We start from the raw sequence: 27,802 nt of genomic DNA, 5'->3' as shown, positions 1-27,802 counted from the left end.
GACAGAGCCCGGAGGGGCCACCAACCCCCTAACCCCTGCCCCCTGCAGGGCCCACAGCGGGACCCTGACCCAGCACAGGGTCATCCAGTTCTCCACGGGGAGCGAGGCCCTCCAAGAGGGAGGGGCTCCGAGGAGGCTGCCCCCGGGCTCGCTGTCCAGGCCGGTGCCGGGCCGCTAGGGCAGAGCTCCACTGAAAGTCATGATGGGCAGACAGAGCAGGGAGCAGAGGTCGGGTGCCGTCTGCGCCTGCAGGTAGGAGGGCCTCTGGGGTGGGGGGCAGAGGCTGCTCGTCTCCGGCTTGTAGCAGGGGGAGACCTCACACCTGTGGGGCAGGGCAGGTGTCAGGGCAGGCCTCCCACCCCCCCAGCTCCCTCCAGGCCTCTGGGTGGGTGCTGCAGCAGAGCCAGGGGGCCCCCGCTTTCCTACCTGACCACACTCTGCAGGATCTTCCTCTCGTCCTGGTCCAGGCACACGGCAAAGGGGCAGCCGTTAGAGCCGATTATCTGCACCTTGTCCACTTTGACCTGCGACGTGCTAATCTAGAAGGAAGGCCCGGGTCAGCTGGGAGCCCTGGCCCCAGAGCTGCCGCCCTCGGCAACTTCTTCCCTTGGAACCGCCCAACGGGGCCCAGGGGGTGGGGCAGGAGCTCGGCCACCAGCGCTCCAAGCGATGGGCCTGCAGGGGACTGGTCCCTCCATCGGGCCCCGCTTCCTCCCCAGCCTCTGCCCTTTCTTGAGTCTGGAAGGAGCAAGTGTCCTGGGAGGAGAAACCCCACTGTCCTCACCGTGACAGCCCGGGTTCCCTGACACAGAGGCCACTCCGCCTTGGACTCGGGGCTGCCCTGGAGGCCACCACGGAGCCCCACAGGTGCGCACCCTCCCACCCACAGGCCCTAGCACAGCCCTTGGACACCCCCGCATACACACGCACACACACGCACACGCCCAGTAAGTCTCCCGAGGGGATGACAGAGAGGAGAGGAAAGCTCTTACCTGGTTGAAGCCCTTCTTGGATTTAGGGTTCTGCCTTTTCACCACTTCTGTCAGGTTTAGCGTCAGGGCCTCCGTGCTGGAGTCTGAAGGGCAGGGGTGGCTCAGGCCAGGCTCAGGAACCCACCCCCCCTCCCCCTCCTCCCCTCCACCTTCCTGTCCCCCTCCCCTCCCCTCCCCCTCCCCCTGCCCCCTCACCCAGGTCCTCCTGCTGCCGGCAGGCCTTGCTGAGGTTGACGGAGGTGCAGACCTTCTCCATGTTACTCCAGCGACTGCGTCCACTGATGGCCCCCTGGGGAGGCAGCAAAGCCAGATCCTCTCAGCGGCATGCCCGCCCCCCCCCCGTGCCTCCTGCCTTCTCTTTGAAGAAGCGGCTCCAGGCCGGCCAGCGACAGGGCGCCGCCTGCAGCCAGCACACCGCCTGCAGCCAGCACACCCAGGAAGCTCGCTCTCATTCACCCGAGCCTGCCGGCTTCTTCACCAAGAGCCCCTTGACCCCTATATAGACCTCACTGGCTCCAGAGAGGAGCATCAGGTCACTGGCTTGGTCCACAGGTCAGCCTGGCGACTGGGTCGTAGGGTGCGAGTGCTGAGAACGTCTCGAGGGGTGGTCTGAGGATCTTCTGAACCCCGAGTGAGGGAGAGACAGGCTCACGGGCAGGCGGTCCCAGGCAGAGCTGGGCCGGAGCCCCCTCTTTGGGTCTTTGTCTGAATGTCTCTCTCATCAGGGACCTCCACGTTGCCAAACCCACAAGCACCCTCAGTCCTCGGCTCGTCTGACCTTACAGGAGAATGCCATCCCGTTCACTCCTCCCCTCTCCTGGGCGTCCGCGGCGGCACGCTCCTGGCTTCCCCACCGCCAGCCTGGCTGGGGCCTCTGCTTTGCGCGATCACCCTCCTCTGCCCCCATCACAGGACGCAGGTGTCAGGAGCTTCTCCTGGGGCCTCCGCTCTGTTATTCCTACTTTCTCCTTGAGGGGGCATCACCCGTGGCCCTTTCTCCATGACCACCTACACACCCATCTCCACATTTCACCTCTGAGCTCAGGCCCACCCTCCAACTGCCTGTTCTGGTCTCTCCTTCCCTCTCGAACCCACTATGCCCCACACCCACTCCCCCACTGGAGCTGGGCTTCTTCTGAGAAAATGGTCCTGTCAGTCGCAGAAGGCTGAAATCCAGGAGTTGGAGCCTCTCCTTTTCTGATCCACCCCTAAGCCCTGCTGCTCGTGTGAGTCACATATAAGCCCCATTCCCTTCCTCCCTAGTGCAGGCTGCCCATGTCTCTCGCCTGGACAACCACGGGAGCCTCTGACTTGGCTTTCCCACACCCGCTGGGGTCCACTCCGATATTCCCCACAGAGCCACCACAGGGGGCTTCCAAACCTCAAATCTGATCCTGCCACACCCCAAACTGAAAGCCCTTCACAGGATACCCATTGCTCTTAGGACGAGGACAAAACTCCTCTCATTGAACCAAGGCCCTTGGCATTCCAGCCCTGCCCATTTCTTTAGCTTCACCTCATCATCCTTTCCCCCCAACACTGTCTCTGCTCCAGCCCCTCTGGTCCTCCTACAGTGTGCCCTTTGATGTTCATGTTCTCCCTCACCACAGGGCCTTTGCACATGCTATCACCTCTACCTGGAGGGCACGTCTCTCTTCTTTTCCTACTTAACTAACTCCTGGTTTTCTTTCCAACATTGACTCGATGGCCCTCCTTAAGGAACCTTGTCTAACTTTCCTCACTGGGTTGAACAATCCCCTTAAGGGTTCTCACAGAACCCTTTACCTCTCCCTCATCTGTTCGTCACAGTTGTAATTATACATGTTGTGGCATCATCTAACCCCTCCAGACTGTAAGAGCTTCGCTCACTCTCGTGAACGCTCCTGTGCCATGAACAACACCCGGGACGCAGTGGGTGTTTAACAAACACCCGGAACACAGCAGCCAGCGAGTGTCAGTGCCCCTGCCCACCTCCTCGGCCACTACATGGAAAGAATCCTATTGTCTCTGTCCCACCAGCCCTTTTGTTGCCTTGTCATCGCTTGCCTCTCTTTAATATTACCTTGGGCACTTTTTGTCTCCTTGTTTATTGTCTGTCTCCCTCCTCGAGAGAAGTTAAGAGGGAGGGCCTGGCCCCGCACAGAACCTGACATGAGTAGGTGCTCAATAAATATCTTTCAAATTGCTGAGGGAGGGAGGGAGGCAGGGAAGAAGGTAGGAGGCTGCCCGTCCGGGAGGTGGGCCTGTCGTGGCCCAGAGCCGGGGTGTGCTCATGGGCTACCCCCCCAGCTCCCCCCACCAGGCACAGCAGTCCCTGCCCTGTCCCTCACTCTGCCCCATTCTCACCCCCAGCCCTGAGGCCAGGCCCCAGCGCTTCACAGAAGGGCTGAGCACGTTCAGCAGTGGGGAGAAGCCCGGGGCGGGGGCAGCTTTGGAGGCAGAGCGGGAGAGGGAGGTCCACCGCCTCTCCTTCCCCCTTCTCTCAGCACCCAGGAGAGCCTGGGGAGCCTGCCGCGGCCTTCCAGCCTAAAGACCACCTGGGGAACACAGGGGGCTGGCTCTGGGGAGGCGGCACGGGGAGCAGGCCCCGGAGGGGAGGGGCCCGTCTCACCTTGCTGTAAATAACCTGCAGTGTTAGAGGGATGGCCTCCCGGTCGCCGTCGATGCCCAGCCGCTTGCTGCCAGGACCTGCGCCACACACAGACAGACCCTCTGCTCCTTCTAATTCCAGCGCCCTTCACAGGCCCCGGGCTCTGCCTCCCTGCCCGCTTCTTGTCCCTCCTGCCCCACCGCCCTGGGACCCCTCCTCCCCAGGGCGCCCTCTCCGCTGTGTCAGCCCCCAGCTCCGCCTCCACTGGGGCTCAGCCCACCCGAAGCCTTGATGGCGCGTGTGGCAGCAGAGTGACCCAGCTCCAGGGAGTGGATGAAGATCTCTGTCGTCTTCTCCCCGGTGATGAAGGTCAGCTGGAGAGGGCAGGAGCGTGGGCGTCAGCGTGGACCTCCAGGAGGGGCCCCCGGCACAGGCTCCTCCAGCACAGGGCTGCTGGCTGCCCGGGTGTGGGAGCAGCCCTGCAGCTAGTCTGGGGGAAGAGGTGGGGCCAGGCGGCAGGGCAGGCCTTACCTCGGTCTGATAGACCTGCAGCAGCACCGGCCGGGCAGCGAAGCGGCAGTAATAGAGCAGCATGTCCGCCAGGATGGGCAGCTGGGCAGGAGAGCCCTCCAGGGGCCGGGACTCAGCCTTCAGGGACTGCTGTGGGTTGGGAGGGCCGAGCCCGAGCCCGAGGGACAGGTGGACAGAGAGGGAGAGAGAAAGGGAGGATGAGAGGAAGAGAGACAGACGTGCAGACACACAGAGGAGAGATCCCGAGGCAGACAGGGCCAGGGAGGGGCACGGTGAGACGGGAGCAGGAAACAGAATGGTCAAGGGAGGACCCACAGCCTGGCCTCCGCCCCTCCCTCACTGGCCCATGGGCCTCCAGGGAGGCTCCGGCCGAGCTAGACAAAGCTGGGAGTTGAGGAAGGGAGCTGAAGCCTAAGGCAACTGGACCCTCTAGGGCCCCTCCCTCTCGGTGTGGTGACCCCTCCCTGGGCCCCCGAGCCCTGGGTTCAGCTCAGCCCTGCTTCCAACCACCCTCCTTGCTCGGTCCCAAGTGAGCCCTGGTCCTCCAGTGGGGCCGCAAGCTGGATGTCCCAAACTAGGGCCTTCAAAGTGAGGCTGGGTGACCACAGACAGGGCCCTCCACCTGCACCCAGGGAAGGGGCCGCTTACCTGGCACAGGACTTCAGGGGGCAGGTGCATGAGGCCCAGCACGTTGCGCTCATACCAGGGGTCGAGCATGCCGAGGTAGTGCGAGATGTCATTGGTGCTTTCCTCCCAGGGGGCTGCACCCAGCTCCTGGGGCGGGGGCGAGAGTCATTCCCAGCCACCCTAGCTTCGGGGCCCTGGGTGGCACCTGCAGCCCCACCCTGAGCTTCTCTGCGCCCTTGGAGAGGTCTGACAACTCTCAGTCCATGTCACACAGCAAAACGTGCCCCCGCCCACCGTCGGGCCAAGTGCAGGGCAGGGACCACGCCCGGGACGGAGGCCCAGGCAGGAGGCGGCAGCCCCTACACACCCCCTTCCGGTGACTGGGGCCTGCTTACATCTCCTCGCTTTGCCGCCCTGCTGGGCCCAGGGCCGGGGACCTACCGCAGAGCCGGGGTGCCTCGGGGAGTCTGTGGGGAGCGGCGGCGTCTGGGTCCGAGGGGCTGGGCTGGCGCTGGGCCCGCAGCTCCGCTTCACGGGCACGTAGAAGAGCTGAAGCTTGAAGAACCGCGTGAGGAGCGGACGGTTGCTCTCCAGCCGCCTGCCGAGAGGAAGATGGTGAGAAGGGAGGCCCTTGGTCCCTCTGGGAGCCCAGAGGCCGCCGGCAGCACGCTGCCCCTGCTGCCCAGGGCAGACCGATGCCCCGTCTCGGCTCTCACCGCAGCTTGCTGTACGCCCGGGCCACCTTCCCCGAGATCCGATCGGAGCCGAAGACCACGACTCGCAGCGTGGAGGCCCCGGGGTCCTCGTCCCCGCTCAGGAAGGGGCAGCGGCGCTGGTGACGGGAGGCGGGGGCCAGGGCCCAGCCGGGCAGCTGGGAGCCGAGCTTGTGCTGGGGCAGGGAGCGGGAACGCTGGGCCCGGGCCGGGGGCTGCGCCGGGCCAGCCAGGGGGCTGCCGGGGCTGCAGAGGCTGCCGGCCCGCCGCAGGGGCGGGGCGCCGTCCGGGCTGCCCTCCGGGGTCCGGGAGTCCCTGCGCAGCACCAGCTGGCTGGTGCTCTTGAAGAGTTTATAGATCCTGTTGAACTGCCCGGGCCTGCGGTGGGCCCGGCGCTCCTGGCTGCCAGGCCTCTTGGGCCACTCGAACGAGCCGTCCTGGCTGTCCTCCACGTAGCCGCTGTCCACGCCGTCAGAGAGGCCCGAGACGAAGGAGCTCAGCAGCTGGTGGGAGAGGCTGGGTCCCGAGGCCTGGGACGAGGCAAGGGACAGGGTGGAGTCGTGCAAGGCTGCCGAGCTGGTGGAGAGCAGCGAGTCCCTCTCGGCACGATGCCCCTCGGTCTCTACGTCCTCCTCGTCCCCCAGGATTCCTGGTTGGAGCAGCTCCTGTTCCTTGAGCAGGATCTCCTGCAGGATGTCTGCAGGGAAGCAAGGGGAGACGCCGTCTGGGTGTCCGAGCCCTTGGAACCCCTCTTGCACACCCTTGGGCGGGGTGACAGGCTGAGACAGAATGAACTTGGGGAGCAGAGGGCAGAAGGAGGGCAGAGGGCAGCCCAGTGCCCTGCCCCCTGCTCTGCTCAGAGCCTGCTCAGGTGGGAGGGCTGGCGGGGGGGTGGGGTGGGGTGAGGGGCAGCTGCAGAGGAAGAGAGCCCGGGCAGTCTGGGGGGTGGGCACCACGAGGGCCCCAGCGGGCTGCTTACCGAAGCTGTCCTGGCTCCAGCTGTAGGTGTAGCACCTGGCGACAGGGATGGGGATGGTACGGAGCTTGCCAGGTTGTGCAGTGTCTGCAGGAACGAGGGAGGGAGGGGCAGGAGGTGAGGGCTGGGTAGAGGCCTTGAGATGGGCCAGCCCAGACCCCCCGTCTTGGAGGAGAGGCCAGAGTTGGGAGAGGACCGGTACAGGACACGCAGCCGGGTGGGCCGAGGCTGAGTTGGAAGCTGGGATGCCTGGCCCGCGGCCAGAGGGCTTCTCTCGAGCCCAGCAGGCAGATGCCCTTTCGTGAGCTGCACGAATGTGGCCCAGTCTCAGCCTCCGCGCCTCTGGTTCGAACAGGAGGACCACGGCGCCGTCTCATCAGGCATCCCTTCTTCTACTGTAGACGTTTCCCAGACCCACCGGGGCAAGGTGGGCCATGTGACTGAGGTGGCTCAAAGGGGTACGCTGTCTTCATTGTGAAAACGAAGCCCCTTGCCCTTGATCAACACTCTTTTCCTCCTCCCCCAGGCCGCCCCAGTGGCGATCTTGGCAGCCCAACCCTAACCCTGCAGACGGGAGCTGCACCCTCGGGGATGCTGGAGCCAGGAGGTGTCAGAGAACCTGGGTCCCTGAATGATTATGTGAAACAGAAGCACCAGGCCGACCGGGGCTGCTCACCTGGGGGGCTACCAGGGCCACAGGGGAAATGGGCCTCACCCCCCAGAGTCTCACCTAAGGCCCCAGGGAAGCCGGCTTTCTCCCCCACCGCCTGCAGCTTGGTCCTGAGCCACTGCCGGGCCTCCGCTGCGTCCCCGATGCCAGACGCCAGTTCCTGTGCTTCGGCCGTCTCCGTGAAGATGTCCTCGAGCTCTGCCAGGGTCTTGGACTGAAACCCAGGGGGAGGCAGGCTTGCTCCCGAACCATGGCTCGGCCACCCGACTTCTCGAGCTCCCAGCGACCAGTCCGTCCCCAGCCTCATAGCCTGCCACCACCCACGGCGGAGCAGGGAGCCAGGCCTCTCACTCAGTCCCTATTCTCCAGAAGTGGTCAGAAAGAAAGGCCCAGAGCCAGAGCCCTGCAGAGTTGGGAGGGACTTCAGAGCTCACCGCTGTGGCCCAGAGAGGGGAGGGCGCTGCCCAGGGCCACACAGCTGACCTGTCACAGAGCTCGGACTAGACCCCAGGGCTTCCAGCTTCAGTCTAAAGCTCAGTCCTGTACCACCCAGCCCACGCTGGATTCGGAGGCTGTGTCCAGCCCCACTGTCTAGGGTGCCACCCACCTGGGTTAGGACCCAGCACAATAGAAACCTCCCAATCAATGAGGCCAGCCCTCCAGCGACTTCCCCGCCACGTCACTCGGGGCGAGGGAGGCCCATGGACCCGGGCCTCGGAGAGGGACCAGAGAGGGGACCCTGCCTTTGCAGAGAGGTGCTCTGCCGGGAGGGGGCGGTGCTGAGCCCAGGGTCCCAGACACATACCTGCAGCTGGCAGTGCAGACCTGGGAGGTCGCAGTGGGCCCCAAAGGTGGCCTGGAAGGCGTGCAGGAGCAGGGTGGTGTAGGCGCTGTGCGGGGAGTGCCCAGGCGTGCTCAGCTTGTCGGCCACGGTGAGGAACTCGGCCTGCACCTCCACCGGGTTCAGCAACAGTACGGTGCTGGGGGACACAGAGGACCGGCCATGGGTACTGGGCGCGGGGGCGGGGAAGGGCAGCCACAGAGCCCACGTGGGCCCGGAGGCCAGGAGAGAGGCTGGGGGCTCAGGGGTCCCAGTTCCAAGGGAAAAGCTTATGATCTACTTTTGAGTAGTTTTCAGCTGAGGTCTTCAAAGACCTTTTAAAAATTGAACTCGGGACTTCCCTGGCGGTCCAGTGGTTAAGACTTCTCCTCCCAGTGCAGGGTTGAGGGTTCGATCCCTGGTCAGGGAGCTAAGATCCCACATGCCTTGGGGCCAAAACTCGTACCCCCCCCCAAAAAAAACCACAGAAGCAATACTGTAACAAATTCAATAAAGACTTTAAAAATGGTCCACATCAAAAAAATCTTAAAAAACTGAACCCAATTTTCACAAATAAATTCTACCTTAATTTTTACATAAAACATTTTTCCTACAGGATATCTGAACAGATGCAAGATGACGTAGAAAAGGATTGTATTTTAGGTGAGCTGACTGGAAGTCAGGCGGTCATTTTGGGAGGGGACAGCGGGACAGCCACATGCCGTCGTGTGGTGTGGCCTGAAATTTCAGCCCGAGCCCTGCTCCTCAAGCCAAGGGTCGGGGTGTGGGGTGGCATCTGCCAGGAGGAAGGAGAGCGAAGTCAGGGCTGCATCTGATTCCTCTGCTTACAGGGGATGCCCTTTCTAACTTGCCAAAGCCCTCATGCAGGCCAGCATCGGGCTGGGGGAGGGAGGGTGCACCCAGCCACGCCCCACCCCCGCCTCCTCTTCCCCTGGACCCTGGGCTCCCTCTTGATCCCAGTGTGTAAATGTCTTCATCACGGAAAATTTCAAACATACACAAATGTTGAGAGAATCGTGAACCCTGAGGATCCATCACTCAGTTAACAGTTAACATACGTCTGTTCGCATTTCACCCCGGCCAACCCCCATCACTGCATTTTCTCGAAGGTATTCCAGACATCGCGGTATTATACCTGTAAAGGCTTTTAGTATGAACTGCTCGCACTTGCTCTCGTTCTCTCACAAATCTGTGTTGTGTTTAAACCCAGTGCCAAGAAGCACCAGGCAGCTGGCCTTCCTGCCAGTGTCTGTGGACAGAGGTCCCAGAGCCGGCCCTGTGGCCAGGGTTCAGGAATGGGACCAGGCTCTGTCAGAGTTCCCAGGGTTTAGGAAGGATCTCATTTTGATTTCTCTATTTGTAAGAAAAAGGGATCGGGCTCAAGTAAACGGTCCCTCACTGAGCCCTCCTCCTTCACCGACTGCTGGATCATCCCCTCATGGACATGCATTGAGCTCCACTGTATACAGGACCAGGCCAGCCACACCCGGGCCCTCACCACTTGCACCTCCTCTGCACGCCTGTTCCCAACCTACAGAAAACCAAAGTGAGACCGACTCTCTGCTCGTAGCTCTTTCTACGAACCTGTCCGTGCCTCAGTTTCCTGATCTAAAACATACCTTTCTCACAGGGTTAACAAAAGGCCTGTATGATGGAGTGATGCCTGCAACAGTGCCCGGGGCTCAGGAAGTACCTAGAAGGGCGTTGGCGAGAATCCAACGTTCACCTGCCTCAGCCCTCTGGCAGGGTCCTGCTTACTTACTAAGCCAACATTTACAAGACATTTTTTATGCCCTTTCTGTCTCTCTCAAAATCTACCACTAGCTTTTCTGTTTGTTTTTACCGAGAAGGAACTCAACCGACGTTTGCTCAGTGAATGTGCTGTGAAACCCTCAGACTGAGGATGGGGGTGGGGTGGGGTGACTAGAACTTCTGAGCTGGTGGAGGCTGGGGTCTTCAGGCACCCACATGCTTGGAGGCTTGCCGGAGGGTCCTTGGAATGGAGGCTTCCTCTCTAATGCTTTTCCAACAGGCGGGGACCCAAGGGTGGGTAACTAAATCACTTCAGGGATTCACAACCAGAACAGCCTTTTAAGTGAAATGGACTAGAAGAGATCAGAGCTCATCCTTGGGAGAAGGTGACTTTCATTTCCTAAAACTTGTCTCAGCTGTGTGTGTGTGTGTGTGTGTGTGTGTGTGTGTGTGTGTGTGTACACACCAGGCTTCCATATAAAATGCATTTTTTATTGTAGGTCCCAGTCAAAAAAGTTTGGAAAAACGCTGTTTTACTAACAGGCAGAAAGACATTATGGAAAGAGCCTTGGCTTTTGAGGAAGTCTAAGGCTCAAATCCTGACTCAGACACTATCTGAGTATCCTTGGGGAAGTTACTTGGCCTCTCTGACCTTCAGTTTCCTCATCTGAAAATTGGGGGTAAAGTAAGGTAATGTATGTTCGCTCAGCACCTGGCACAATCAAGGCAGGTGGTTTTTTGTTTTTTGTTTTTTTTTTTTTTTTGCAGTACGCGGGCCTCTCACTGTTGTGGCCTCTCCCGTTGCGGAGCACAGGCTCCGGACGCGCAGCCTCAGCGGCCATGGCTCACGGGCCCAGCCGCTCCGCGGCATGTGGGATCTTCCCGGACTGGGGCGTGAACCCGTGTCCCCTGCATCGGCAGGTGGACTCTCAACCACTGCGCCACCAGGGAAGCCCAAGGCAGGTGGTTTTAACCTTTTCCATTTTTTTTTTTTTTTTAAAGTCTCAGACCCAATTAGGAATCTGATGAAAGACCCTTAGCCCTGAAAAAAGAGGCTGTGCACAAAACATGACCCCACCCCCCAAACTCCTCCCTCCCCAAGAGCACTCACACAGTGGAGCTGCGATGACTCCTAGTGGACAGGCCCTGCTCGGCCCTCACCAGTCGCTGGTAGGAGATTCCTGTGGCCAAAAGAACAAACACAAAAGAACAGCTCACGGACTTACCTGTTCCTTCAGCAGCCATGGCCCTGCACCTCGCAGGAGGCTGGCTCTGGAGAATCTGGCTGGGAGTTCCCGGATGAGGGTCAGGACAAGGGGCAGATCAGGCCCATTGCCACCAGGGTCTTTAACTGTCTGATTCCCAGGCCCCACCCACCCTGCAAAGCTTCACTCTTCAGAGACTACAGGGCAGGGCACCCTGGGAGGAGACCGAGGCCCCTGAAGCGGCCGGGTCTCCTGCTATCCAGCTGGTCCTGGTCCCGTCCCCGCAGACCCTGTCCCGGGTGACCTCCTGCAGTGGGTGTGCCAGGCACCCCTCAGCTCAGCCTCAGCTCCGGCCAACCCCCAGCCTCCCCCTCGGCCTCCCGGCCCCGCTTCCCACATGCTCTTGGGGGGCCCTCAGGGGCCCGTGGTCCTGCCCGGCGCTGTCCCTCTCTAGGGCTGAGCCTCTGCACCAAAGACCCCCTCCCCGCCTTCCTCTCTGGCCTCATCCACCTCTCTGTCACCTCTGATTCAAACGTGCTGAGAAGAAACTAGCCAGAGCTTTCCCTTTTTCCCTGCAACTTGACTCAATTCTGTAGCTGGAGAAGTACGTATTCAGTTCTGCGTCAACTATGCTGAGGCTGTTACACAATGGCTTGCGCTCCTCACTGATGAGGCTGGGATTCAGGGGGGCAGGCAGCCTCCTTGTTAGAGTCTGGACATCGTCACAGGGGCCCTGCCGGGTGTGGACCGGGGTGTGAGCTGGGAGCAGAAAGGCTGCCCCTCGGAGGAGTGAAAGCCAAGACCGGGGTTAGAGACGGCTGTGAACAGAAGGGCCGTGTCTTTTGTTTAGTAAATGGCCGAACATTTCCAATTTACAGTATTCCAACTTAGGGCCTAATTGCTTTGCTTTGGGGGCCTTTCACTTGGTGTGTCTTCCAGGTAATTGTCACATGTTTAGATGTTAATGTTACGTCTATTTTGACAGGAAAGTCCCTGAAACAGGGATTACTATGAGGAATCAGGACGCCATCTGGTGGCCGCTCACAGACACGAGAGAGAAAAGTCCCCTCGTGGCCCCTTCAACGCCCAACAAAGTGCTGCAGGAGTGTCCCCCGCACCCCAGGTCTCCCTACCCCCCAAAACACACAGAGAGCAAAGTCTTCTCTTGACCCGTCACACTTTTCTTTTACCAGCTAATGGTTTTAACGGGTAACGCACGCCCTGCTGACCCGCTGCCGGCCCCGCCCCATTTCTGACCCTGTGAACGCCCCGCCCCCATTTCTGACCCCTGTAAACTTAGAGCAGGCCGGGGCCACACTCCCGGGGGTGCTGTTGACCACTTTCTCCTTGAAACCTGCTCTTCCCTTTAGTCTCCATGACGAGGAACATCCTCTAACATCCTCTATCTCTCCACCTGCGTATCTTAGGATGCTTTAATGGTGTCATCTGGGGATTATGGCATCATTAGCGCTGGGAGCTGCTGTTTGCTTGACTTTGTTGTATTAGTGGGGGACCCAGAGGGCGTTGTTTCCAGAGCTGGTTGGCCGGTGCTGAACAGCCCGGATTCCAGCAGCATCAGCTGAAACTCTCTACCCCTCTCCCAGAGACACCCATCAAATTCCCCGCTCCTTGGATTTTTTTTTTTTTTTTGCGGTATGTGGGCCTCTCACTGTTGTGGCCTCTCCCGTTGCGGAGCACAGGCTCCGGACGCGCAGGCTCAGCGGCCACGGCTCACGGGCCCAGCCGCTCCGCGGCACGTGGGATCCTCCCGGACCGGGGCACGAACCTGCGTCCCCTGCATCGGCAGGCGGACTCTCAACCACTGCGCCACCAGGAAAGCCCCCTTGGCTTCTCTTGATAACGGACCTCCACTTATTGGGGAGCCTCAGGGCACTGGGCGCCTCTCCCCCTTTGACCTTCACTCCTCCTGCCCTGGGCATCTCGGCAGACGGGAACACTTTTCTGGGACTGGCTTTCTTAGACCAAGGCTGGCCCAAGGGCTGAACAAAAAACCCACCTAGGCAGTTCCGTGTCAGGTCCTAATACGTAGGAAATGGAAAGGGTCCCCTCATACGGGCGAGGGATGGGTCCTGGCAGTTGGGAGCCGATGGTGGGCAGCCACGGTGAAGGTCAAACGCCTTGCCCAGGCACGTGAGCCCCTTCGTAACCGAGCTTCGTTTATCCTCCTGAGCTTCCCCTCTTTTTAATTTTTAAAATTGTTTTATTTATTTTATTTTTGATGGAAGTATAGTTGATTTACAATGTTGTGTTAGTTTCAGTTGTACATAACTTCGTGTTATGTACAGCAAAGTGATTCAATTATATATGTGTATATATATATACATATATATGTATCCTTTTTCAGATTCTTTTCCATTATAGGTTATTACAAGATATTGACTATGGTTCCCTGTGCTATACAGTAGGTCCTTGTTGTTTATCCATTTTATACATAGTAGTGTGCATCTGTTAATCCCAAACTCCTAATTTATCCCTCCCCCCCCTTTCCCTTTTTTAAAGTGGTGACTAGAAATGGCCATTCTGCTCAGGACAGCTGACTAGGAAGACAGAGGATGCGTGACAATCACCCTGGTGCCACGGAGCAGGAACTGGTACCACATTAACGACACTCTCACAGAACGTCCACGCTGAGGGCATGACACGGTGCCTGGGCATCCGTGCGGCGGGCAACAAGAACGTTGTCCGGGTTTGCTGGCTATCTTCCCCTGAGAAGGCGAGCGCCACGATTCCACAGAGTCCTCAGGGCTGGCACGAGACAGGAGAGGCCCCGCCTTAGCTGCATGTCAGTCCCAGCAGGAGACGATGCTGTGTTCCTGTCCCGACCCACATCGGACCCTGACATAAACCCGCCCAACAGCTGGCTTCCTCTTATGCTTTCCTCCCTTCTGGGGTCCCCTGGGCAGCAGTATCCTGACCTTCATCTCTGCGACGGGCCTGGGTTCTAGAGAGTCTGTGGGAATCGGGGACTCAGGCCGTGAGGCCTCAGCAGGCCCTGGGCAGGAAGGTGAGGCACGGCCTCAGGTGTGAATAAATCCAGGGCGGGGAGGATGTGGAGGGTGGGAAGGGGTGTGGCCTGAGCCAGGTCAGGAAGGTGAGAGGAAAACACAGGGGAAGGAAACCACTGGGCAGAACTACACGCACGCAGAGGGGGATTTGGTTCTTGGCATAAATAGGCCAATGTAAAAAAAAAAAAAAAAAAAATATGCTGCAGTGACCCCCCGGAACAGCCCGTGGGATGGACGAGGCCTCAGCCTGGCACAGTCTCCAGGCCTGGGGGTGGGGGAGGTGAGGCCTGCCACCCCAGCCCTCTCAGCACCCTGCTGATAGTCACCCAGCAGGACCAGTCCAGGTCTTCCAGCCCCTCTTACTAGGAAGTCACACGTGGTAGACTTCTGGGCATCTACCCAACACCCACCCCCTTCTTCACCAACCGGACACGGGGCAATGTGCCCAGCTGATAACTCACGTTTCTCAACCTCCCTTGCAGAAGGAGTTGGGTGGTGCCTCTGGAAGACCCCTCTTTCCAACCCCCCCTCACTTCTTCCTTTCTGTTAACTGGAATGGGGGCATGACGGCCAGAGCTCCAGCAGCCATCTTAGACCATGAAGTGACTTGAGGACGATGTTTCCTGCTAAGGATGGTGGAGCAGAAAGATGGGAGGAGGCCGGTCCAGAATGTTCGTGGGACCACTGTGTCAACCCTGGACTGCTTTCTTCCAGATTTTTTTTAATGTAAGAGAAAAACAAACCCTCATGAGTTTAAGCCACTGTTATTGTGGGCTGTTATAGGCAGCTGGCTAAGTCCTAACCAACCACAGCCTGTGATTTCTGGAAGAGGTGCCCTCCACTCTTTTCCTCAAACCTCCCCGTGATATTGCAATACGATAAGAAAAATATATGTGGTCTTCACCCCAGTTCCTCAGACAGAGCTCCTAAAGCTTGTTTTCCTGAGGAAAGTGAGTGATGACGAGTGAGAGGAGTGTCTTTTGTTATTCACCACGAGCCCCCTTAAACCAGACCTGAGTTTATGCCAATGAGGTAGCACTTGGTGGGCCCCGAGGTAGCTTCTAGATGGGGGCTGGTTGCCTGAAGGAGCCAACCACGTGATTGCCTTCCCCTCCTCCCTCCAGGAGGAGCTGGAGGCTGAGTTAACCACCAATGGCCAAGAGTTAATTGATCATGCCTCCATAATAGAACCTCCATAAAAACCTCAAGCTATGGGGTTGGGAGGGCTTCTGGGTAGGTGAGTGCATCCATGTGCCATGAGGGTCATGCACCCCAACACCACAGGGACAGAAGCCCCTACACTCGTGACCCTTCCGGACCTCGCCCTATGTACTTCTTCATCTGGCTATCCATCTGTATCTTTTATCATATCCTTTATAACAAATCAGTCAGTGGAAGTAAAGTGTTTTCCTGAACTCTGTGAGCCATTCTAGCAAATTAAAGAACCTGAGGAGGAGGTCATGGGAATCCCCGATTTATAGCTGGACAGTCAGAAGTAAGAGACTTGGCATCTGAAATGGGGGTGGTCTGTGGCACTGAGCCCTCAGCCTGTACGGTCTGCCAGACTCCAGGTAGTTTGGGTCGGAACTGAACTGAATTGCTGGATACCCAGCTGGGGCCTGGAGAGCCGTTTGGTGGGTGGGGGAACCCCACGCATCTGGTGTCAGAGTGTTCGTTCTGTAACGACGGCACAGAGGCCCACCTACAGCCAATGACGTTTGACGTTCTTTCAAGGGGTGTAAACCTTTCATTCCATAATCACAGATAAAAAGTATAAAATGGAAATTCTTTGATCAATCATGTCCCAGAGAAACATACTGCCACTGAAGAACATTCAGAATTCACCTGCCACCAGCTAAGAGACAAAACTGACTAATCCAGGCTTGTTCCTGCTTTGAAAGGAGGTCAAAGGGTGGGCACCTGCTCAGTGAAAGGAAAAAGGGCAGGAGAAGTTGCCCAAGGGGGGAGAGTGCTCACCAGCTGGGACTGCCCAGGGCCTTTCATCACACACAGTCCCCTGCCTATGCCTCTTGGTAGAAACACAGCTTCATGTGAACATGAGAATGTGGTGTTTGGAGTCAAAGAATATGGTTTCTGGAATCAAATGGACATGAGTTCAAGTGGTAGAACTCTTGTTAGCTATGTGACTATGGGTCAGCTAAACTGTCTGGCCTTCAGTTTCATCGTCTGAAAGATGGGAATAATAGTAACTCCCCAGGGGGATGTTCTGAGGATAGATGACACTGACCCTTAGCAGTGCTGAATGCACTGTCAGCCCTCAGTGAAGGCAACCAACGCCATCACTGCCATCAACATCCTCATCATCATCAACATCCTCATCATCAACATCCTCATCATCAACATCCTCATCATCATTATCATCAGCATCATCCTCCTCATCTTCATCAACATCAGCAGCAGCAGCAGCAGCATCAACCTCATCCTCATCATCATTATCATCAGCATCATCCTCATCTTCATCAACATCATCATCATCAACACCAGCAGCAGCAGCAGCATCAACCTCATCAGCAGCAGCAGCAGCAGCATCCTCATCTTCATCCTCATCCTCATCATCCTCATCATCATCATCAACATCCCCATCATCATTATCATCAGCATCATCATCCTCATCCTCATCAACATCCTCATCGTCATCAACACCGTCATCCTCATCCTCAGCATCCTCATCATCCTCATCATCCTCATCAACATCATCATCATCATCAACACCATCATCCTCATCTTCATCAACATCATCCTCATCAGCATCATCATCGTCATCAACACCATCATCCTCATCTTCATCAACATCATCCTCATCAGCTTCATCATCCTCATCAACATCATCATCCTCATCACATCCTCATCCTCATCCTCCTCATCATATCCTCCTCCTCAGCATCGACATCATCCTCATCACACCCTCCTCCTCAGCATCAACGTCACCATCATCAACAATTGCAGCCCTATTTTTTTAACTTGAAATGTAGTTGGTTTACAATGTGGTGTTAGTTTCAGGTGTACAGCAAAGTGATTTGGATTCTTTTCCATTATAGGTTATTATAAGATACCGAATATAGTTCCATGTGCTACACAGTAGATCCTTGTTGTTTATTTTATAGATAGTAGTTTGTATCTGCTAACTCCAAACTCCTAATTTATCCCTCCCCACACCCCTCCCCTTTGGTAACCATAAGTTTGTTTTCTATGTCTGTGGGTCCGTTTCTGTTTTGTAAATAAGTTCATTTGTATCATTTTTTTAGATTCCACATTAAGTGATATCATGTGATATTGGTGTTTGTCTGACTTCACTTAGTATGACAATCTCTAGGTGCACTCATGTTGCTGCAAATGGCATTATTTCATTCTTTTTTATAGCTGAGTAATATTCCAGTGTGTGTGTGTGTGTGTGTGTGTGTGTGTGTGTGTGTGTGTGTGTGTGTGTGTGTGTGTGTGTATCACATCTTCCTTAGCCATTCATCTGTTGATGGACACTTGGGTTGCTTCCGTGTCTTGGCTACTGTAAATAGAGCTACTATGAACGCAGTCCTACTTTGGCCAAGGAGGCTCAGAGAGCTTATGTAACCTGTCCAAGGTCATCAGCTAGTAAGTGACAAAGCACAGGTCTTTGTTATCCGAAAGCCCGTGTTCCTTCTCTCACATTTGACTTGATAGCTAAAGCAAGAACCATCAAACTTTCCTGGGTCTCGGTTGTCTCACGCACAAGATGGGAGGAATGTTGCTTTTCCCTCTTACTCCACAGGGCTGTGGTCTGGGTGAGATACAATCATGGAGGTTTGGGTGCTTTGAAAACTGCAGAGAGACCCACACATATGATGCTCACTGTCTCCCCTCAGGATGACAGACCAGTTCTCTGCAGACAAGTATTATGGTCTGCACAGCTGTGTGGGCATAGAGTAAATACTCAACAAACATACGGGCTGAACTCAAGAGGGGTGTGGTGGGCAGGACCCGGAAGCACTGACGTGAGGTTTCCTGCCACCCCCAGATGGAGGCAGTAGGCGACCCTACTTGGGGTGGAGTCAGGAAGAAGGGGGAGGCCCTCAGGCTTGATAACCTGCCCGCTTCCTCTGCCACCCAGCCACATCAAAGTGGGATAAACTGTTTCCCTCATCTCCATGGCAACTGACTCCCCAAGGCTCCATGGGTGGAGGGCCCAGCTCCCCAGGTCCCTTGTCATCTTCTCCCTGTGACCTTGCCAAAATCCATCTATTAAGCCAATATCACCCAAAACCCTACTGTCCCCAGCAACGGGAAATCAATATAGGCCAGCATTCATCCTCACAAACTGCTGAGAGGGAGACATTCAGATACGCCCATTTTTACAGATGAGGAAACTGAGGTTCCTATGATGGTAAATGTCTTGCCAGAGGCCCCACAGCCCCAGGATTTGACACGGCGATGGGCTAGTACAAAGTACTGGTAACCACCAAGTGATTCAGACCCAGCCTCTCCCCAAGAGCTCGTCGCGGGGCCTCCATCCCCGCCCCTCTCCCTTTCTCCTATTGCCTCTCTCAGCTGGGGTTACTGGAGATGGAGCAACTCAGCAACAAGGCAAAACGATTACCACGTGCCTTTACAAAATCACACCAAAGCACTTCCTAACTAGCCCACTTAAGGGTTATGTAAAAGGAGCTAATTTGGTTTAATTTACTACTTGCTATTCATGAGGGCTCAGGTTCTGTGAAGTTAGAGGTTCACTTGTGGATGTGAGATGAGTAATTTTTGCTCACTATAAAGGATAACTTCAAAGGATTTTTTTCCCCTGTATGATGTTTTATTCCCCCATATGATGTTAACTAATTTTGTATCTAATTCTGCCATCTTTTTGTGGCTTACATGAGAAATTTATTTCAGTTTCTCAGACCCTCCTTTAAACCAGCCCTCCCGCCTTGCTGGTCCCCTCAGTAACGAACTGAATGCGTTTTGACACAGGCTCGCTATACATTTGTACGAGTGCTAGGTTTTTTTTTTTAACTGTTTGAAAATGACTCTCTGACACAGAAAGAGCTAATGGTTTCCTATTTCGGTTCTGCTTTCCCTGGAAGAGGAGGCGTTCCTGGCATGAACAGCCTGGCCTGAGCGTCCCCCTCCAGGCATTTGCTTCGGTCCCCAGCATACCTGAGCCCTCACATGGTCCCAGGGGCAAGGTCCAGGGGAAGACCCTCAGCAGTGAACGACTAGGGTGCCAGGAGTCCTCCCTGCTCTGAGTCCAAGGACCCTCACTCCATTTCCATCTCCAGTTGCTGCTCTGCCTGGCTCATGTCCCCCAAGCCTAGAACCCCACGTCCCCGAGTCCGGGCCTCCCCACAGCCCGCATCCGCCCCTTGGCCCCACATCTGCTCGCTGGGGGCTGCTCGGAGCTGAGTTCCTGCTTAGCTGCCCACAAAAACATCTCAAGGCATAGCGTGCATCCAGCTGAGGGGAGACAGCTGGTTCCACTTGAAACTGGGAAGCGGTCCCCCTGCACGCAGGTGACAGACAGCCCTCCCCCAGGACAACCTCTCCTTTACCCATTTCAAAGTAAACTCATTTAGATCTTTGGTAGAGACTGAAGGTCCTGCCAAGGCATTTGCATTTTAAATCCTTTCTGTCTCATTATAGAAAGGAAGAAAAGCTTTGAGTTCTTGTTAAAGGAATTCTGGTCACCAGCAAGAAGCCCAGAAGTGATCTAGATCTGTTTGTTTGGGGGGTGGGTAGCGGGGAGCAAGGGAATGAAAGAGATTAAATTGGTTTGTTCATTTAGGGTGCCTGGGAAAGCTAGGTTGCCTGACTTGTCTATTCACCATGTGTCTCAGCACCTTTCCTAGTCCAACCCCTTCTCCTGAAGGCCTTCCTGATTTCTTAATGCTTCCACCCAAGTCTCTACCAGGAGGTAAGGTCCAGGTAATGGGTAGACTTTGGCTACCCTAGCCTACGCCTGTTCAGCTCTTAGAGCCTATAACAACGGACAGCTGACTGGCTGGGGGAAGACAGATCAGCTGATTGGTTAGGCAAACAGATCAGTTGATTGGTTGGCAGACGACAGATCAGCTGATTGGTTGGGCAGACAAATCAGATGATCAGTTGGGGAAGGAAGTCATAAACCTCTCCAAAGGAATTTTCATATAAAGCTTCAGTCCTGTGCTTTCTAGGGTCCCTGAATCATTAGGGAATAAGATTTGGTACTTCTGTCCTGTGTGTATTTAATGCACATGATGAGACTTAGACACTCCCAATACTAAACAGGGTCTGGTGCAAACACAGATTTAAAAGAAAAAAAAAAAACGGGATTACAACATACTTAGTATGGCGGGGGGTGGGGGGCTGCCTTTTTTTTTTTTTGCGGTACGCGGGCCTCTCACTGTTGTGACCTCTCCCGTTGCGGAGCACAGGCTCCGGACGCGCAGGCTCAGCGGCCATGGCTCACGGGCCCAGCCGCTCCGCGGCATGTGGGATCTTCCCGGATGGGGGCACGAACCCGTGTCGCCTGCACTGGCAGGCGGACTCCCAACCACTGTGCCATCAGGGAAACCCCGGTCCTGCTTTTTTACTCAACACGTTACTCAACATCTTTTCATCTCAGTAACCTTATTTCTATGATCTCATTTTTAATAAGTGAGGCGGATTCCACCAAATGACTTTGCTACGATATATTCAACTATGTACAATATTTAAGTTTTTTGGAATTGGTTATTAAAAAGAATGCAGCAATGAACATCCTTGTAGCTAGGCTCATGTAACCTATTTTTCTTCCATTACTTTTATGGTCTTTTTTTTTTTAAATTTTATGGTCTTGATTTCCACACTTAAACATTTAATCCATCTGAAATTTATTTTTAAGTTTGCAATAGAACTCAATTTTTTTTTGAGATAGAATTTTAAACCCCTCCTTTTTTTGGTCTGTCAATTACCTTGATACCATTTATAAAATGACCAATTGTTTACATCACTGATTTGAGGATGCTGCTTTGCATATAATACATTTTTATACATTTAATCTGTTCCTTGCTATTTTATTTAGTTCCATTAATTTTCTATTCTTATACCAACAGTGTACTATTTTAATAACTATAGCCTTACAGTACTTTTAAAGACCTAGTAGAGAACCATCCCATTCTTGCTCTTCCTTAAGCATACATAAGTACCTAATAAATCCCACTGTACAGCATTTATTCTGTCCAATAGACTTTATTTTGTTAAATTAAAAAAATATTATTGGTATTTTTGACTGCACTTACATTTATTTCCATAATACCTGATGTTATTATAATATTGATTCAACCCAGCAATGTCTCTTAAACTTTTTATCCTTCAGTAAAGTTTGTTTTCTCTATGTAGGTTATTCACGTCTTTATCTTATATTTTTAGTTGCTATTGTAAATTTTTTTTTCCACATTATGTTTTCTTACTGGTTGATGCTATTATAGAAGAAAGCTCTTAGCTACCTGATTACTAGTCTGACAGTGCTTTGGGTTATTCTCTTAGTCTTGACAGAAAAGCAATTGTTTGATCTCTATCTAATTAAAATTTTATCTTCCTGAAAGAGGAAATATTCTTTCTTTCTTTCTTTCTTTTTCATGGGCAAAATACCTACAAGCACGAAGAGGAAGATTATTGACTTAATAATGGAAACGCTGCTAGTTGTTACCTTATTAAGGTTGTTACCTTATTAAGGACCCTTCCATATATTAATAGTTTCCACATATTAGAGGGGCTTTGAATATCAGGAATGGATGTTGAATTTTTTTTTCATTTTTTTTTTACCTTAAATATTTTTATTTGGAATGGATGGAAGTTGAATTTTATCAAACATTTCAGAGGCATCTACTGGGATGTTTGTGTGACTTTATTCCTTTGAGCTACTGATGGGATGAATTACTCTACTACAGGACCATCTCTCAGTAAATCATACCTGATTGTGTTTTTCTGGCTCTACAATAGTTCTCTTAGACCTCATTTTCACATCTGCTATAGCACCTGCAACTTCTCAAGAACTACTTTTCAGCATCCACATATGAAAACTTGGACAGTACCTGGCCCTCGCCCACACTTGTCGTGGTGCCCATCTACCTGTTCATTCCTGGTACCAGCCACCTTCCCCGGCCAGAACTGAGTCCATTCACACATGCATCCCGCTACGTGTTCCGGGGTAAAGAGAACAAACAAGGGCCTCTTGTCAACATTGTGTGTGGGCTTCTCTGTCTGACCTGGGCAGCCTCAGAGACCCCCCCTGGCTAACCAGAGCAGAGGCACAGGCCAGGAGGCGGGGTCTCCTTGCCCTGAACCCCTGCTCAGCTACCCCTAAGAGTCCCTCCTTGGGTTACTGCCGGTGTTTGCTGCCGTCAGCCATCTGATGCTGATGCAGACACAGAGCACTAGAACCATGAAAAGGGACTCCAGGCTTGTGAAGCAGGCCACGGGCAGAGACGAGCTGCACGATATGAAGTGAGGGGGGTCACAGAAAAGCCGGAAACCTCCTGCCCGCATGGTCCCTGCCCCACGTGCGTGCCACCTCCACACTTACCTGGGGCCTTCAGTTCAGCATCGATGAAGGTGAGCAGCTCCTGGCAGATGCTACAGTAAGGAACGGGCCAGGTCAGGAATCGGTGGTAGGTTTTGGCTGCTTTCAGAAGGAGATCTGAGTCTGGTGGGAAGTGTGGAGTCTGGGATGGAGAGGGAGCGGCAAGCAGAGAGGTCCGGGTCAGAGAAAGCTCACTGATATTCCAGAGCAGACCCTGCTCCTTTCTGGAATGTTCCACAAAGGGCACACTTTTCCTGGCAGCAGTGTGTCCCAGGACGAGGGCAGGCAGAATTGAAAGTTACCCACAGGAAGTGAGTTACAGATGGGCAAGATGGTGCCCAAGGACGTCTCTACTACAGGGGCCTTGTTTTCACCAAACGTAACAATTTACCAAATACACAAGAGGGCCTCTCTGAAAAGCTGTCACCTTGGAGGTCATCCTAAATGGTGCCCCTGCTGCCACTCCTTTCGAGGAATGGTCTTCAACGCCTAAACCGCCTTCACTTAAATATCCTCACGAGAGGCCAGTGTTTATTCTTTGAAGTGGACCGACTCAGTGGGAGTCATTTGATGCCACTGGTCTGGTGAACAGGGGGTGACGGCACTGGGGGAAACTGACCACTGCGGTACAAACGGAGGTGGACATCACATGTCTTTCACAGAATCTCTCCTGTGGTTTGTGAAAGGGCTGTGACCGTATCCCCTCCGTGGGTGCCCAGATACTCCAGGCGCGATGGCATCCACGTGGACTTACTGGAGGCCTCTCAAATGGCTCATCTGAAGCCATCAGAGGAGTGACACCCACCTGAAGTGTCACTGGTGGACAGTTTCTCTCTCTGTGTGTTTATCTTCTGAGCTGTGAGGGCTCTGCCCCCTCCATGGAGGCTGTTCTCCCTCTCCTCCCCAACCTCCCGCAGCCTGGTCCAGTCGGAACTTACACAGAGGACAGTGGAGTAGAAGAGCAGAGCCAGGGGGGCGAGGAGGTCATAGGTGCCCTTCTCTTGGACCTGTGAGGGGGACAGGAGGGGGGCAGGCTCATCACAGGTGGACAACCAAGCACTGCTCTCTTCTCTATTTCTTTCTTTTCTTTTTCTTTTTTTTTTAAGTGAAAAGTAATGTAATCACAAGACAAACATTTAGAAAATAGAAGTAAAAAAAAAAAAAAACCCACGATATCCCCCTTCCAAACTCAGCCACAACTAATATTTCAGTGTACTTCTCCTTACACCATTTTTCTCTGCGTAGTTTCCTCTGCAAAGTTGTATATTTTTACTCTTCATGTCTTTTACGTACAATATTATAAATGGATTTCTGTTTTGCTACATCATCTCTAAGACCATATTTCCCCCCCTCCTAGTTATACATTTATCTATTATTTGTATTGTAAATATGTTTTCCGGTTTGTTGTTGGTCTTGGAATTTTCCGGATTTTTTTAATGTACATAAATTACAAGTGTTAGCTTTTTCCTTTATGGATTTTCACTTTTGCATGCAAGGTTCAAGTAAATATTCATATATGGTTTTTGTTCTTTTCTTGGAAGCTTCATTTTCTTAAATTTAAACCTTTAGTCCACCTAGAGTTCTGTATAATACGAATTTGGAATTTCACTCCATATTTTTGGAAACGTTTAATCAATTTTCCCTAAACCATTTAATAAATTTTAACGATGCAATTTGTTTTGGCGGCTCTGCAGGCTTGCAGGAGCTTAGTTCCCCAACCAGGGACAGAACCCGGGCCCCAGCAGTGAAAGTGCTGAGTCCTAACCACTAGACCACCAGGGAATTCCCCGCAATTTTTTAATATATTAAATTTTGTTTCTACCCTTGGATACTATCCATCATTTTTATTACCTATATAATACTCCCTCTGGTAGATCTCCATAATTTATTAGCTTTAGACACTTGAGATTATCTTCTTGCATTTTAAGTACCTGTGCAGTGAAAATCTTTGTGTACACTCCTTTTTCTATAATTTGGATTATTTACCTTGGATAGAGCTCAAGAAGTGGAATGAGTGGATACAAGACTGTAAACATATTTACGATCTTCGAAATGTATCGCCAAATTGCTTTCCAAAAGAATTTTGCCATTTATCATACTGTGTATGTATGAAAATGCCATCTCACTACACCCTTCCCTGCAGTGGTTATTCTAATGTTTTTGCGAATTTGCTAGGCAAAAGCTGTGTCATTATGGTTTTCATTTACATTTCTTTTACTATAACTGAAGCAACATTTTCCATATTGTTTAAAAGTTCTATTTATTCTTTTGTGAATCATCTCTTTGATAAAGCTCACCCACCACACCACAAACAAGCACGTATAGACACAAGTTAGAATTCTTTGGTTAAAATACTAGCGGTCTCCCAACCCATTCTGGAATTCATGGGTGTTGAAGAAGCAGAGAAAGCCCCACCACCTCTGCTGTGCCTGGTGACGGCAGCAGGATCAAACAGAATTCTCCTTCACGGTCCTTAATAGACCATGTGTCCCGTACACTTGCTGCTTGGCCCCTTCTATAAAACCCTCCCCTGTTGCTATACAGTAGTTGTTCCTTTATATTTGGGTTTATAAGGTAAGCACTTCAGAGGTGCTTTAGCTCTTCTGAGTTGGTCTCCTTGTGATCAGTGTATAAAAGCACCAGGTAAGTGCTGGCGCCAGAACTGAAACCTTGGGTGTCTTGATAAACCAAGACTTTTTTCTTAGAGGTAAAGGGACAGCTGAGAAAGACGTGCGTTTTCCAACTCAGTCATGTATTTAAAAATAAAGATAAAACATCTTTAGGGACTCGTGCCTGTTCTGGAACCCCAGCCCAAATCAAGTTTGTTTTCTTGTTGTTATTTTTTAATTTCTTTTGGCCACGCGGCATGTGGGAGCTTAGTTCCCTGACCAGCGATTGAACCCGTGCCCCCGGCCGTGGAAGTGCAGAGTCCTGACCACTGGATGGCCTGGGAAGTCCCCCAGATCTGCTTTCAACACGCTCTTCTTCTGAGTCATAAAGGCCTGTTTACTGAACTGTTAGAGGAGGTCTCGGTTTACCTCTCCAATCAGTTTTCTCTTTTGCATCTTTGTTTTCTCTTTGCATCTGCGTCTTTGGGGGGAAAGGAATTCGGAAGCGCGTCCTCCCTCCCTTGTAGTAGACACCTTGACTTACAAGCAATGTCTGTCTTAAAAAGCAGCTTAAACTGGGGACCCTGGCTCACCCAGCACATGTTCATAGCAAAAGGACCACGCCCCTTCCTGAGGCCTTCAATCCACAAACACCATCGAAGCAGAGAACTCAGGCTGCCAGTGCTTCCACCAAGCTCCCCTGGTGGTCCAGGCACCCCAGAACTGCCATTCTGTGGGGACCTATTTCTCGACTCTATGAGACTGATCCCAGCGCTGCCCTTCAAACCCAGGCCGAGCCCTCACCTCGCGGGTTTTCTGCAGGATCTGCTCCAGGAGGATAAGGAAGTGGCCTGGATCCCTGCTGACCAGCTCCTGCAGGCTCCAGCAGTTGAGACACAGCCCAGCTGCAAAGGGAGGGAGAGGCCAGGGGTCAGTTGTGGGTTGGAGGGAAGTGGCAATTCCTGGGGCTGCACTGGGGCATTCCCTTCTGAAGTAAGAGTCTCAGGAAATTCTGGATCAACACACCCGACCCTATGATGCCCCATCAAGATAATGATAAGTTTCTTCTTCCTGCATAGACAGGAGGCTCGAGAGCCACAGAGAGGGGCTGGGATCTCCCTCAGAAGCCAAGGACTGGCCACGACTCTGCTCCCTGTGCCTCTGGAGAGCACCAGCTTTCCCACATCCTCCGAGATGCAGGGAAGGGGCACAGAAGCAGAGATCGCCACCCCAGGACACAAGGCTGAGTCTGCAACAGCCACGGGACCTCCCGGAACTGCTGGGCAGTGGAGCCCGGGAATTTTGAAAGCTATGAGGAGCACTTTGTCACTCTGTAACTTCCCCAGACTTTCTTATTTTGTCAATCTCTGCTTCCCTGCAGTCAGCATGGGTAAACTCCCCCCAAATTAAAGGGGCAGTCACGGAGGTCTGTGGTCTGTGTGTGTGTGTGTGTGTGTGTGTGTGTGTGTGTGTGTGTGATGGGGAATGAGAACAGTGGGGGTGGAAGTGGCCCCCTCATGTGCACGAGCTCCTTCTGAGGTGCTGCAGGCCCCAAGCAATGTGTTCATATGGTCACGGGTTTTAGTAAAATTTGCTATAGTCAGATATTTTTGTATTCTTTGACTTGATGGCCCCTCAATTCTAGAAGTCTCCTTAAAACCTGGGTAGGAGGCCAGAAGGAAGAAAACTGTCATTTAGTGACCACCTACTATGTGCCTCTAAGGCGCCAGGCCTGTCACACATCACCTCCATCACCTCCCATCCCCCCCTCGGGAAGGTGGTTCCTGCTGTTATTCTTCTCATTTTACAGGCAAGGCAGGTGAGTCCTGAGAGGCTAAGGGACTTGCACAAGTTCCTACGGACAGTGAGAGACAGTTTTAAGTCAGATCCGCTTAATTCCAGTGGCCAGGAAAGCCTCTGAGGGGAGGTGACATTTGAGTAGAGACCTGAATGAGAAGGAGCTAGCTCTGCGTCGTGCTGAGGGAAGAATTCCAGGCAGCAAGTGCAAAGGTCCTGAGGTAGGAAGGAACCAGTTATGTTCAAGGAGCATGGGTGTCTACCTCGTGGGGTAGTTAGGGAGGCAAGTGAGGCGTGGAAAATCTTTTTGAGCATAAGGAGTTACTCAGTTAATCTCTAGCCTTGGAGACAACTGCCCCAGCCTGCAGATACCCCTGTTTCTCAGTCCTGGGGATCGTGGAACATGGAGGCCTCCTATCCCCTGAAGTTCTGCGGAGATTCTCCTTTGTTCTATGGGGAAGAGGAGGATGGGGCTGTGGAGAAAATGAGATAACCAGGAAAACAGAAGAATTCTGGGGAGAACTGTCTAGAGATACCCAGCTGCTCTTCCGAAATCAGCAGTGTGGCATTTTTAAGCTGGTCCAGTGCCTTCTTCAGGGAGCTAAGCTTCTAGCCCACGAGGAGGATGAGGAAGGCTGCCTGGGGGAAAGGAGAAACTGCCACCCACCGGGGGCCACTCTCCATCAGCTGCTGTGCTGAGCACCTGCCCAGGTGAGGTCCGCGGAGTCACCCACGCAGGGCTGGAACCAGAACCTGCCAGTTCCGTGCCTGAACCAGTGCTCACCACAGCCCCTGCAGCTCCCCCGGGCCCCAGATGCGCCTCCCCGGCTCCCTGGGACCTACCTGACCAGGAGGTGGAGCGGCGACTGAGGCTGAGCCCGTGCAAGCAGCGCTCCAGGGCGTGCTGGATGCGGTCCTCCGTGCACGTCGTGGCCCCTGGCTGCAT

At 53.6% G+C, this 27,802-nt stretch overlaps 1 protein-coding gene across 2 annotated transcripts; it reads right to left on the bottom strand.

The window, feature by feature from the left end:
- Positions 1 to 154: 154 nt before the first annotated feature.
- On the bottom strand, positions 155 to 27,802 carry PIK3R5 (phosphoinositide-3-kinase regulatory subunit 5; the record flags this gene model as incomplete). 2 transcript variants are annotated; one of them, XM_082678845.1, is made up of 18 exons in its annotated part: positions 155 to 322; positions 427 to 539; positions 993 to 1,075; positions 1,188 to 1,281; positions 3,604 to 3,680; positions 3,863 to 3,956; positions 4,114 to 4,242; positions 4,762 to 4,887; positions 5,182 to 5,338; positions 5,457 to 6,150; positions 6,433 to 6,516; positions 7,160 to 7,313; positions 7,905 to 8,079; positions 10,804 to 10,873; positions 22,454 to 22,592; positions 23,389 to 23,457; positions 25,864 to 25,964; positions 27,700 to 27,802. In XM_082678845.1, the coding sequence occupies 18 exons, from the start codon at positions 27,800 to 27,802 to the stop codon at positions 175 to 177; spliced, it is 2,610 nt and encodes an 869-aa protein (XP_082534971.1). In that variant the 3' UTR covers positions 155 to 174. The 2 variants fall into 2 exon arrangements, with proteins under 2 accessions (XP_082534971.1, XP_082534972.1); XM_082678846.1 differs by having other exon boundaries at positions 4,114 to 4,239.

The sequence above is a fragment of the Grampus griseus genome (genome assembly GCF_964374135.1).
Source record: "Grampus griseus genome assembly, chromosome: 20".
NCBI classification, from domain to species: Eukaryota; Metazoa; Chordata; class Mammalia; order Artiodactyla; family Delphinidae; genus Grampus; species Grampus griseus.
The sequence above is the reverse complement of the archived record's forward strand: the minus strand, read 5'-3'. Positions and strand labels throughout refer to the sequence as shown.